The following is a 12,854-nucleotide window of genomic DNA, read 5'->3' as shown; positions in this document are numbered from 1 at the left end:
CTGCGCATGAACCAGCGCTGGAAGGCTCGGCTGGAGGTGTGACCAGGGCAGGGACAGACCTGGCCCAGAGCAGAAGAGCCCAGAGTCCCATCCTGCCACGCTACAAGGAGGGAAGAAGGAAAGATACAGTGTCAGCAAAGAGACCTCCCTCGCCCCTACGCCCCGCGCCCCCATGCCTCGCTTCAGCCTCAGGACAGTCCTGCCGGGACGGTGAGCGCATTCAGCACCCTGGACAGCACCGCTGTTGCGCTGCCTCCAGGGCGGCCCCGGGCTGCTCCCGCTCGGAAGAGCAACGCCCTCCGCCCGGGTATCCCGGACAGCGCACTTGCCGCAGCTTTCCTCGCGCCGCTGTGGGCCTTGCCGGCCGGGTCTGCACCTCCCAGAAGCTGTGGGCGTGCCGCTCAGCCACTCCATCGCCGCACTTTCTCAGGCCCGCGCCCGAAGAAGAGCCATGAGAACCTCAGGGTGCCTGCAGAGACGCTAGCGCCATGGGCCTCGGCGAGACCCTGCTGGCGGGGCTGCTGGTGATGGTGCTGGCTGTGGCGCTGCTATCCAACGCACTGGTGCTGCTTTGTTGCGCCTACAGCTCTAAGCTCCGCACTCGCGCCTCGGGCGTCCTCCTGGTGAATCTGTCGCTGGGCCACCTGCTGCTGGCCGCGCTGGACATGCCCTTCACGCTGCTTGGTGTGATGCGCGGGCGGCCACCGTCGGCGCCCGGCGCGTGCCAAGCCATCGGCTTCCTGGACACCTTCCTGGCGTCCAACGCGGCGCTGAGCGTGGCGGCGCTGAGCGCAGACCAGTGGCTGGCTGTTGGCTTCCCGCTGCGCTACGCTGGACGCCTGCGACCGCGCGATGCCGGCCTGCTGCTGGGCTGTGCCTGGGGACAGTCGCTGGTCTTCTCGGTCGCTGCTCTTTGTTGCTCGTGGCTCGGCTACAGCAGCGCCTTCGCGTCCTGCTCGCTGCGCCTGCCACCCGAGCCTGAGCGCCCGCGCTTCGCAGCCTTCACCGCCACACTCCATGCCATGGGCTTCGCGCTGCCGCTGGCGGTGCTCTGCCTCACCTCGCTCCGGGTGCACCGGGTGGCGCGCAGCCACTGCCAGCGCATGGACATCGTTACCATGAAGGCGCTCATGCTGCTTGCTGACCTGCACCCCAGGTATTGGCCCAGTGCATGCCGACCGGCTCAGGCCAGGGACTCAGGTGCTCCCTGGGCAGTTGGCTCGAGTAGCCTGTGGGCATCATCACCTTTACTCCGCCCAGAGTTCACCAGCCATAGCACTGCCCCTGCATGCTGCTCGCGGGGGTTTCCAGTTGGTTCATTGGTGCAGACACAGTGGGGGCCTCTGCCTCCTGGGATATGTGCTCACAGCGCACAGGGAACTTTGCGCAGAGCGGTGGGGTGTGCGTCTCCGGGAGGGGTTCCGCGGGCTCTGCTGTGGACGGCCAGACACACCCCTTCTATGGGGTAGCTGTGGGTCTGAGGCATCTGCTTGTTTCTGCCTGCTGCTGACCCAGTACCCTTGCATGGCCCTGGGCTTCACGTCTTGAGCACGGTCCATCCCCCATGCTTTCTGCTCACTAGTTGGCAGGATTTGTCTCCTGAATCTCTAGCTAGTGTTGCCATTGTTCCAAATTACCTCCCGTAGGGTGTTCCCCTTTTGCCCTCGGCCCCCCACAGAACCCCCAAGAGGCTCTCCTGCTCCCAGGGTGGGCAGACCAGGTGACTTCTCCCTCCCTGAGGGCCCCAGCCTTGCCCCTCCATCAGCAGGCCTGCCTCAGTTCCCTCTGTGTGGAGAAGGATGAGCCGGAGGGAAAAGAGGAGGAGCTGGCCCTTCTTTCCAGTCTTCCTTTATTTCACCTACAAAAAAGCAAGCCTGCCTCTTTTCATTGTTCTTTCTCTCTCCCCCATCCCTCTGTCCTCTTGAGGTTCCAGGCTAAACATCCTGAAACCCTCCTGTCTGCCCTCACTTCGGCCCCTGGGCTCTGGGCCTGGGCTCTGTCCCCACCCTGCCATCATCCTGACCACTGTCCTTTGTCCCCACAGTGTGCGGCAGCGCTGCCTCATCCAGCAGAAGCGGCGCCGCCACCGGGCCACCAGGAAGATTGGCATCTCTATTGCGAGCTTCCTCATCTGCTTTGCCCCGTATGTCGTGACCAGGTGGGTCCCGAGTCCGGCTCCTGTCATGGGAACAGCTGGGAGGGCTTGGCCTCAGTTGAGTAGGACTCTGAGGTCTCCCAGCTGGGTATTGGGAAGGTGGCCATCACCACAGGACCCTCCTCCACACCTGACGGGCTGGGGGCTGTGCTGGCAGCTCCTGGGAAAGACCCTTGGAGAGAGCTGGCACTGGCCCCCATCCTGTCCTATAAATGAGGAGACTCGCCTTGTCCAGGCACAGGCAGATATGGGGTCTGTGAATCAGCACCTGGCTCTTTAAACCGAGGAAGCTTTCAAAATCAGGCGACCTGGGACTAACCCAGACCTTAGACTCCGAATCTCCTGGGTGTGGAGTTGGGAATCTGGGTGGAAGCTCCCGCTGGAGCCTCAGGGCGATAACGCTGCCAGGTGAGTGTTCTCTTTGCTCCTCTCTTTCCTGGAGACCTTGGCCTGAGTGCTTGTCAGGTCAGAATTACCTGGAGTCACAGGTAATTTGGGAAAGATTGTGGGTAAAGGTTCTGCTGGTACCATTGTCCCAGTGCTGTGCTGAGGGGCAGGGGAGTCTGCAGTCTCTACCTCCGGGGTTCCTGGGTCACCCACTTGGCCACTTGGTCACTACCTTAGCTCCACTCAAGGAAATGTGTGCACCCTGCCTTGCTGGAAGGCAACACGGTTAGAGGGAGGCAAGTTGTTCATTAGAGAGGGTGACTGCTTGCTATCATGTTTTGCCTTTCTTGGAAGCTCCATGAAATTTTTGGCCAGGCCTCTGCAGCACTCAGGCTGGCTGGGAGGTCTCCACCCTATGTGTTGAGCCACCGCAGGAGGCTACCCTGAAGGAAGAAGCTCCCGGGAGGGGTCCGTGGCCCTCATCCTCAAGGGGCCCAGGTCCCCACCCCAGGGGAGGGAGCCAGCAGAGAGTATGGTACCAGGATTCTGGCTCTGTTTGTGTAGGGTCCTCCCGGGGTTGCTATCTAATGCCTCACAAGGTCTGCCGGTCTGTCCAGGATGCCCGCCTGTCTTTCCAGGTCACTGGGGTGCTTAGGTATGTTGTGTGTGGGGGGGGCAACAATTGTGTCCCAGGAACCTGGGAGGTCCCAGAGTGCCCATGATGAGTGGCACCAGCTCTGTTCTGCCTACTAGGCTCCCTCTGAGCTCTTTGGAATCAGCACTTGGGACAGGAGCTCTTGGCCATCGATCCCATCTGGCTTAGGGACAGAGAGCCAGGTTTCTTGTGGATCACAGGCACCCTTCTTGCTCACATAAAACCTGGCAAAGGCCTCTGGTTCTTAGGAAACTTCATGGACACAAGTGTGGATGGAGAAACTGTGGCGTCCTTCTCTTGGGAACTAGCTATTTATCTGATTATTGTGCTTGTGTGTATGTGTGCCCATGTGCCTGCTCATGCATGCAGGTGTATGTTGGGAGGTTTCATGTGTGTATTCATACATGCACATGTATGCACATACATGTAGAAGGTGAGTGCTAACATTTCCGGAGCTCCAGCATTTCGTTTTGAAATTTTAAATGAATGATGAGTGAGACTGGCTCACTCAGCCATGATATTATGTTGATTAATGGGTGTAACCATTATTTTCCCACATGTGTACAAGGCCCTGACCGTGTGTGTAAGCATGCATAGTGATGAGCGTGCACTCAAGTGTTAAAAGGAAGAATCCCAAACAAAGTCATGAAGCCTGCCTTTGCAGCATTGTTTCCACAATGCTGTTACCAACTCTGGGATCTGGGCAGCTCAGGCTTTCTTCTCCGTGAAAAACGTGGGTACAATATAGCATTAATGAGGATACATATTTCTTCACGCACTCGCTAAACATTTAATGAGCACCTACTCTGCGCTGGGCTTTGTGCCTGGTCCTGCAGTTACAAAATCAAATGGAACACAGGCTCCTCTTGGTTCTGATGGCGGAAGATGCAGGTCAGCAAGACCAGGCAGGTGTTTCAGTGGGGGAGGGGCCTTGGGGGATGGAGCCTGGGAGCAGCACAGCTGGATCAGAGTTTGGAGGGTTTGCCTGACAGGCGCCTCTCACATCATAGGAATGAACCGAATCAGAACCTCACTCCGTTATTGCCCTGAGGCTCCAGCCGGAGCTTCCACCCAGTGTGTGGACGAGGTTCTAATGCAGTTGGCTTAACCCACAGGAAGTGAGAGATCCAGGAGCATGTTGTCCCTGCTGCCCCTTAGAAGGTAGTGCACTCGTTCCAATTGTTCTGCAATTGCTAAAAATATTTCAGAGCTCTTCTCCTGGGAATTGTTTTCAGAACTGGGATGCATTGTTAGACTCTTCTGTGGACATCTTGAAGGTGAATTTAATCTGCTTAGAAATAACTCAAAGTCACCTTGAGCCAGTTCATGTGGATAAAGTAGGTAAAGGAGATGCAGAATATAGGATTTTTCTTTTGTTTCTTGGTTGTCACTCTTGAGTTTTACTGACTTAATCCATGGTGCAGATGAAGTCCCTGGGGTGTGCAGCAGTGAGACCAGGAGGCTGGGGATACAGAGCCTCCCTTGTGGAGTCTGTGGTCTACTGTGGGGGTGCGGGGAGGGCAGATGGATACGGTCACCAGGTGCTGAGCATCAGTGGACACGTGAGCGAGCCCCCTTCTCCCCAGGGTCGTGGCTGGTTGGAATGCTGGTGGTTGACACACGACTTCTGGTCCCAGTGTGACTCCAGATACAGCCTCAGCTGGGTGTTTCCATGACTTCCACCTGCACCGTGGCTTAACTAGGGGATAGACACTCTGCCATGTGTGGCTTTCTTACTCACCTGCAGCTCAGTCCCCTAGTGACTGAAAGAAATGCCATGCTTCTCAGATCCTTCGATAGGTCCCTCCTTCCCACTTGCCTGATGGTTGGCTGTAACCAGTCTCCAGTCCATGCCTGATGGTGGGCTTCGTGGACGTGGGGGTGACAGTGTACCTGATGTGCATATGCTGGCCAGTGGCAAAGTCCTTTGCGGACTGTCGCTTACTGTAACTGGATTCTCACCTCAGCCTGGGGTAGGTGATTAGGGCCATGACTGCCTTGGATCTGTGTCCCTGCTCTGATTTTTGGATTCTGGATGCCTCTCCTCTGGCCACACCCCTCAGCTCTCCCTGTCCTCACATTGTGGCCCTGCTTCTCAGCTTGAGGTGGCTGCCTGCCTGCTTGCCCGCCTCCTCATCCCCACCCCGTTGGACTGGGTACCCTGGAGGGAGGGAGTCAGTCTGATCCTTGCTGCACCCCAGCAGCTGCTGTGTTTGTGGGTGGTTAGCAGGTGGTCTCCAAACTAATGAGTGACCCAACCAAACTTGTAAATCACAGGGCTGCAGTCCTTCTGAGTGGGGGGTGGGACATTCTGGGACAGAAATTCACCACCTGGGGGGTCATCAGGCTGATGGGGAAAGCCCTGGCTTTTGGGGGCCCTAGTTCAAAGCCAGGACCTGGGAAGCGGAACGGCTGCCACTGGTCAGCACATGCACTTGTGACAGCTGTCAGAAGCCTCGTCCTGACTCTGTGGCCCCCGCCTCAGGCTGTGCTGCCGCTGGTCAGAAGCCTTGTCCTGACCCCGTGGCCCCTAGCCCAGGCTGTACTGAGAGCGAAGGGGTCCATCCAAGTCCCCAGAGGCCCAGCCCCCTGCTGCTTTCCCCCACGCAGAGCCCAGTCCTTTCCACTCTGAATTCTAGTCTGATTTCAGAAAAGCACTGGGCTCAGACTCAGAATGTGGGACTGAGCCTTTCCTCTGGGAGTTGTATGCCTGATGGTCCTAGAGACGCCATCAAGCCTCTCTGAGTGATGCTTCGAGAGGGTGGGTAGGGAAGCACCCTGTGTGGTGCATGGTGCCCGAGGACATCCCGTGAGTGACTGCGATTCATGTGGGTGAGGTGGTCACGCTTGCTCAGGGTCTGTTCTGCAGCCCAGGTTGACACCTGTTACTCCAGCCTGGTTATTAGTGTTGTTCCGATTTGTTCTCAACATTGCCCAGGTTTGGGAGATGAATGCCAGAGGGGAGTCTGGTTGGGGGCTCCCAGTGCTCACATTTGGGGTGTCTCAGTCTGCAGCATGGTAGTGGTAATGGCTCCCTCGGTAGCTGGTTCTGTGTGCAGGCGTCCGCGGCAGGTGTGCACGCAGGTGGGTAGACTGAGCTGAGAGTGAGGATGGTGGGAGAAGGCCTGGGTGACGGTGGCGGTGCTGCCAACTGAGTACCTGCTGTATGCAGGCTGATGTCGGCTTGCTCCGCAGTCCCAGGACCCAGCCTTGTAACCCCGTTTTAGGAAGAGGAGACCGAGGCTCAGGGTGCTGGCGCAGAGCCTCCTGGCTAGTGAGTGTCAGGGCTGCGGTGTGTACTTGTCCTGACTCTGTGGCCCCCACCTCAGGCTGTGCTGCCGCTGGTCAGAAGCCTTGTCCCGGAGCATGAGTGTGTGGCAGGTGCTGTCACTGTGGCTGAGTCAGCTGCTCCACTTCCCCAACAGGCTGGCGGAGCTCGTGCCTTTCGTCACCGTGAACGCCCACTGGGGCATCCTCAGCAAGTGCCTGACCTACAGCAAGGCGGCGGTCGACCCGTTCACGTACTCTCTGCTCCGCCGGTCGTTCCGCCAAGTCCTGGCCCGCATGGCACGCCGGCTGCTGAAGAGAACCCCGCGCCCGGCGTCCACCCACAACAGCTCCCTGGACCTGGCGAGCATGGTGCAGCAGGTGCTGAAGAGAACCCCGCAACCGGCGTCCACCCACAACAGCTCCCTGGACGCAGAGAATGATTCCTGCCTGCAGCAGACACACTGAGGGCCTGGCAGGGCTCATCCGCCCCACCTTCTAAGAAACCCTGTGGAAAGGGCACTGGCCCTGCCACAGAAACGCCACTGGGGAACCCCCAGACACCGGCGGCTTGACTTTGAGCTGAGGCTGAAGTACAGGAGGAAGAGAAGAGGGCCAGATGTGGGTGTGGACAGCAGAGCAGAGGAGGAGAGCTCCAGGCTCGGCCACCTGGCTGCTCGGCAGCCAGGGACAGCGGTTCTTACTTTCTGAGCCGCAGCTTCCTCGCCCTTGTTCTGGGATCGTGGCGATGCTTGCAGACGGTGGGTAGGGAAGCGTCTTGTGTGGCACGTGGTACCCGTGGGCGTCCTATGAGTGACTGCTGTTCATGTGGGTGAGGTGGTCACGCTTGCTCAGAGTCTCTTCTGCAGCCCCGGTGGACACCTGTTACTCCCACCTGGTTATTAGCATTGTTCTGATTTGCTCTCAGCATTGCCCAGGTTTGGGAGATAAATGCTGGGACAGAGTCTGGTTGGGGGCTCCCAGAGCTCACATCTGATAGTCTGTGGTCAGGGCCCGGCAGGCACAGGCGGTCCCTGGGACGTGCCCATCTCTGGAAGCCTAGAGGTCCCCAGCTCCAGGCCTGTCCTCTGTGACTGCCTGTGTGGGCAAGCAGTGGAGCCTGTCTCCTGCCTCCTTTTCTGTGGTTTGCCAGGGCTTTGGCATCTTGACTGGGGAGGATGTGGAGTCTGTGTGCTCAGAGCCTTTTCTGGTGATGATATCATCAGAGCACATGACCTCTGCTTCCTGCCCCTGAAGGCCACCTCTGGGCCTCTGGATCCTAGACTTGAGATGGTCAAGAGATTGAAGTAGTAGCTAGGGCCCAGGTGTCCAGAGAGGGTGGCTTAGGATGGGTAGGGCCCTTGTTCCCCAGCAGCAGTGCTGGGGGAGCCAAGAGAAGGTGGAGTGTCCCTGAGTAGCCGTGTGCATCACCCCCAGTTTAGTAATCACAGGGTGCCATTCCTCGGTGGGGGCGCCCACCATCAATGACATTGAATGTCCCCATGGGACAGTGTTGAGAACTTTTGTGCACATCTGTCCTATTTCACAGCTCAGGGAAAGAATGGTACACAGTGCACATGGGCCCCCAGTGGAGAGATGTGTGTATAAATGAGTGAGCGAGTGAATGAATGGACACGATCTGTCTTCAGCTTCTGTCACTGCTGTTCTCTTCAAGGCCCAGAGCCATCCCCTGCAGAGGTAGGGTGGACTGCAAGACCTCAGGCCCCTGCCTCATGGGAGTCTCTGATGGGCTTCACCTGTGGGCTCTTGCAGGCGTGGAGCCTGTATTGTGACACCCTACACCCAAGGCCAGCAATGCAGGGAGAGCGTGGACATCAAATTATTTCCTTCCAGAGGCTGAATTCTTCCAAGACACATGCAGCTGTCACTTGCTTTTGGCATTAACAGTGGAGAACCCAGCTGAGGCGGCTTCACAGAGTCTTTTCCAAAAAACAGGTGTTATTATTGTACTTTAAAACAACTTTTTGAGACAGGGTCTGACTCTGTTGCCTAGGCTAGAGTGCAGTGGTGCAGTCTCAGCTCACTGCAACCTCCGCCTCCCATGCTCAAGCCATCCTCCCACCTCAGCCTCCTGAGTAGCTGGGACCACAGGCATGGGCCACTATTCCTGGATAATTTTTGTATTTTTTTTTTTTGTAGAGATGGAGGTCTCACTTTGTTGCCCAGGCTGGTCTTGAATTCCTGAGCTTAAGTGATCCGCCCACCTCAGCCTCCCAAAGTGCTGGGCTTACAGGCATGAGCCACCGCGCCCAGCCAAAACCAGGTGTTATTTGCTGACTTGCCAATGCCTTCCTCAAAAGGATAAATTTAAAAATGTTTGTAAATCATGAAGTGTAATTCAAATAAAACAAATTATTGTTTGGAATAATAGCAACTAACCATTAAACAGTTAAAAACATTAAAACACAGACCTGGCCAGTTCAATCGAACCCAGGGGTTCCAGGCAGGAGGTGGGGCAGGTGGGCGTCAGGCCCTGGTTCGCAGAGGGCACGTGAACTCGAGACCCTGCTGCACCCCGGTGCCCCTGTGCTTACAAGGGAGGGCACTCGCACAACAGAAGCAGGTTGGTCCCCGCTGTCTAAAGCTCCAGAGCCCAGGCTGTGAGCTCCTTGGCTGACCCCTCTCCTGTCCCTGGGAGCTCCCCAGGTGCAAGGAGCCTGGCAGCCAGCGGGGCCTACCCTCCGTGTTATTGCATCTCCGCCAGGCTAAAATGCTTTGTCACTGCTTTAGCGCCACTCAAGGAAACGCGTGCACCCTGCCCTGCTGGAAGGCACCACGGTTAGAGGGAGGCACGCTGTTTATTAGAGACGGGGACTGCTTGCTGTCATGTTTCGCCTTCCTCGGAAGCTCCATGGGATGTTCTGGAACAGGCATCTTAAGGCATTCCCTCCGCCCTTCTCCGTCAGCCCATGTGGCTCCCATGCTGGGCTGTCCCTTGCTTTAGGCGTGGGGCCTTTTTTTTTTTTTTTTTTGTAATTTGAAAGATACTTTTCATGTGCACTTAAATGTGTTGCAAAATGATGCTGGGTCTCACGAATGCTGTGAATCAATAAACATCTTATTCAGAGGGTGTCTCATTTCCATGGAAAGGGGGGAATTCTGCCTCGCATTAGCCACCGTTCAATTACCAGGAGAGCAGAGCTTTCTAGATGCCTGGGCTTGCATGCAATCCCTTGCTGGGCTTCCAAGACCTCCAGGCTAGGCCCTGCGCCCTGTGTGCGGTCGAGTGAGGGAGGCTTCTCCTGTTGTTTTGATGGTGGAGCTACAAGCTTGGGAGGCTTTCCCATGGGTGGGCGGGAAGCAGAGAGCCATGGAGGCTGTGAGGCTGGCAGGCACCTTGAAAGACATAACTGCTCATTTATTTTATTTGGGGGACCAGGAGTTTTTTATTGATTCCATCTGTCAGAGGGCTGCAGCATTCCATGACGGGTGAGGCAGAGGGAGGCCCTATGGGAGCCCAGAGTGACAGTCCTCTCACTCAGCTTGCCTTCTTGTCCTTTTGAGACCATGATCTCGTTCACCCCAGCCTCCCTCCTGCTCACACAGGGTGCAAACCTGGGCCAGAAGGGGTTCTGAGCCAGGAGCCCTCTCTCCATCCCCTCTGCGCTTGCTGACCCTCACCCTCCTCCTGCCTCACCTGGACACCCATCCACGGCCAAGCCTCCAGAACCCTTCCTAGTCCCTGGCGAAGCAGCCCCTCCTCTCACCCACCCTCCACCAAGCAGAGCGAGCTCCTGGAAATGTAGCCAAGAGCAGGTTGTGCTCCTGCCAGAGCCTGTGGTCTCTGCTCCTAAGCCTGGCATTGCTGGCCCTTTCTGTTCTCTGTCCCCACTGCTCCTCACTCCTATCCACACGGTCTTGGGCTAAAGTGCTGGGTGCTCTAGTCTACTGGCCCCTCCCTGGGGAGCCTGCATCCTTTCTGGGCCTTCTCTTAGTACTTCCTTCTCCTCTGCTTAGCCAAGTCCTTCCACCTGACTGAGGCTGACACAACCCTCCCTCTCCAGGCTCTCACAGCCCCAGCACCCCTCTCAAGGGTCCAGCCGTGGGGTGGGTAGGAGAGGCGTCAGACCCACTTTTATCGCCAGCACCTGCTGCGCAGCAAGTGCTGAGGATGCCGGCTCGCACGCATCATGTCCAGCTGCGGAGCTGGCTTCCAACCACTGAGGGACTCCTCCCGGCTGCCATGCTGCCCCCACCCCATCCTTATGAGCCCCAGGGTGAGCGCGGTGCTGTTTCTCAGTGGAGAGCTCCCAGCCTGGAGGAGGCCAGGCCACCGGCTCAAGATCCTGTGAACAGTGAGTCCGTGCTCTTTTGACGACACGAACTGGCTTCTCTCCTAGAAGCTTGTCCTGCAGGGCAGCCCCATGGGCCGGCCAGGGCAGTCAGAGGTGCTTCCGGAAGGACCCAGCCAAGTCCAGGCAGACAGGGCAGCGTTGAGCACCAGACGCCCCAGATCCCCGGGGGTGTTGAAATGGGCATCTTCAAGCAGATGACCCACAGGAAGCAGCACCTGCTGGGTGCCAGCGATGATTTGGGCCACTGTGAGTACTGTCTCCATTACACCAGCCTCTGGGCAAAGGGGCTTGTCCTAAGTCTCAGGGCTAAGTGGCAGCTGGCTCCGGGGCCTGGGACTGGTGCACTGGCATAGCTGGTAAAGGATCCATGAGGCACATGGCTCCTAAAGGTCCAGCCGCCCAGCAAAGCCCCCTCCCCGGCATCCACACCAGGGACAAGGGTTAGCAGGTGGGGACATGCCTTCACTTTCCTCACCTGACAGGCCCTGGTCAGCTGGGGTCAGGGCTGCAGCCAGAGCCCCTCCACCTGCAGATGCAGACTGTGTCCGGGACCAGGGGTTTTAGGCAGGATCAGCAGGGAATCTGCGGATCAGCTCCACAGTGCGCTCAGGTGGCAGATGGGGAAACTGAGTCCCAAGGAGGAGCAGGGAGACCTTTGGAGGGGGCGGGGCACCCCACCCAGGGCAGGCAGGGCCTTTATCTGCTGTCCTGCCCCTCCTCCTCCCCCAGCGGCATCCTCCCTCTAGCTTCTGGCGCTGCCCACTGTAACCCGACTCCGGCATTTGCGTTTGGGGCGCCCTCCCTGCGCCGGGGGCGGGAGCCCAGCAAGCGCAGAGCCCCGGCCGCGCGGCCCGAGTGCCACATCACTGCGCCGGCCGTCCAAGGCCCGCCGCCCCACCATGCCGCCCCCGCCGCCGCTGCTGCTCCTCACAGTCCTGGTCTTCGCCGCTGCCCGGCCGGGGTGCGAGTTTGAGCGGAACCCCGCCGGTAAGGCCGTCCCCTGCCCCCACCGTCCACCCTCCACCCTGCAACCTCCGGGGAGTGTGACCCGTCGCTTCCCAGGGGCCCGGGAACTTTCTTCCAGTAGGTTAGGCGCCTATGGCCCCCGCGAGAACGTCTCCAAAGTGGGCAGCATGTGACCTGGGACTGGTAGGGTAACCTCTGCCCTGGACGGGGACACCAGGGAGCCTCTCTACGGCCTCCAGGCCGGGACCCCAGGCAGCAGAGGGTCACCATGCCTGGGCCAGGGGCGAGCTCTTTCTCCTGTCGGGTACAGCAGCAGGGGCGCCCTGCGGGTGGGTCCGAGGGAGCAGGTGCCAGGACTTTGCAGGGTGAGAGGCCATCCAAGGTCCCTGGGTCCTTCCAGGAAGGGGGCGGTCTCTCTGGGCTATGGCAAACTCTCGACCCCTCCCTCCCAGCTAGAGCTGTGATGTGGACAGCAAGTCTCCGGAAGTGGCCCTGAGGGCTGGGAGGGGGCGTGGGCCCCCTGGAGGGATCTGGGGCCGGGAGAAGGGAGGGACGCAGGGACCCTCTGGGAGGTGTGTGCCTGCACGACCTCACCCAAGGGATGTGCAGTGGGGGTGGGGAGCAGGTAGGTAGAGGCTGGGGGCTGGATCCTGGGCTCCCACCTGGCCTCACAGCCTCTCCAGGTATGGGGGTGCATCTGGCAAGCCGTGCTCAGGACCCTCATCAGGAACAGACATCTGGGCTCCTGCAGGAGTGGGGCCCTGTGTGGGTTCAAGGGTGCAGGGTGTCATGTTCTCAATTGCTTGTTGTGTGGGGTTTGTGGATACCTGAGAACTGCCTGAGCCCTGCGAGTGGATGTGCCAGGACCACGAGACCCCACCCTGGGGCGCGATGTCAACACTTTTCCTTTCCGTCCTGTTGATGCCTGGATTTTCCCCCCACCTCTACTCCTCGCCTTACCTCAGCTCTTTTCTACCCCCTGGGTGTGTGCTCATGCACGTGTGCGGGTGGGGTGCTCTGGAGCTTGTGCCGTGTCGTGGGTGGGCCTCCCCTCAGCCCCTGAGAGCCCAGACAGTATCTAGAATCATAGGCTTGTTGGAGACCACAG

General features: G+C 58.5%; 2 protein-coding genes across 2 annotated transcripts in view; both read left to right on the top strand.

Annotated features, from left to right (window-relative positions):
• Window positions 1-200: 200 nt before the first annotated feature.
• GPR78 (G protein-coupled receptor 78) lies at window positions 201-8,490 on the top strand. The gene is made up of 3 exons (XM_003898428.3): window positions 201-1,156; window positions 2,045-2,158; window positions 6,623-8,490. The coding sequence occupies exons 1-3, from the start codon at window positions 489-491 to the stop codon at window positions 6,930-6,932; spliced, it is 1,092 nt and encodes a 363-aa protein (XP_003898477.2). The 5' UTR covers window positions 201-488; the 3' UTR covers window positions 6,933-8,490.
• A 3,050-nt stretch (window positions 8,491-11,540) lies between these two features.
• Window positions 11,541-12,854, top strand: part of CPZ (carboxypeptidase Z) — a 28,993-nt gene continuing 27,679 nt past the window's right edge. Inside the window, exon 1 of the mRNA XM_003898426.3 lies at window positions 11,541-11,767. Coding sequence (XP_003898475.2) covers window positions 11,680-11,767 — 88 coding nt within the window. The 5' untranslated portion in view covers window positions 11,541-11,679. The remainder of the gene's footprint in view (window positions 11,768-12,854) is intronic.

The sequence above is a fragment of the Papio anubis genome, chromosome 3 (genome assembly GCF_008728515.1).
Source record: "Papio anubis isolate 15944 chromosome 3, Panubis1.0, whole genome shotgun sequence".
Classification (NCBI taxonomy): domain Eukaryota; kingdom Metazoa; phylum Chordata; class Mammalia; order Primates; family Cercopithecidae; genus Papio; species Papio anubis.
The sequence above is the reverse complement of the archived record's forward strand: the minus strand, read 5'-3'. Positions and strand labels throughout refer to the sequence as shown.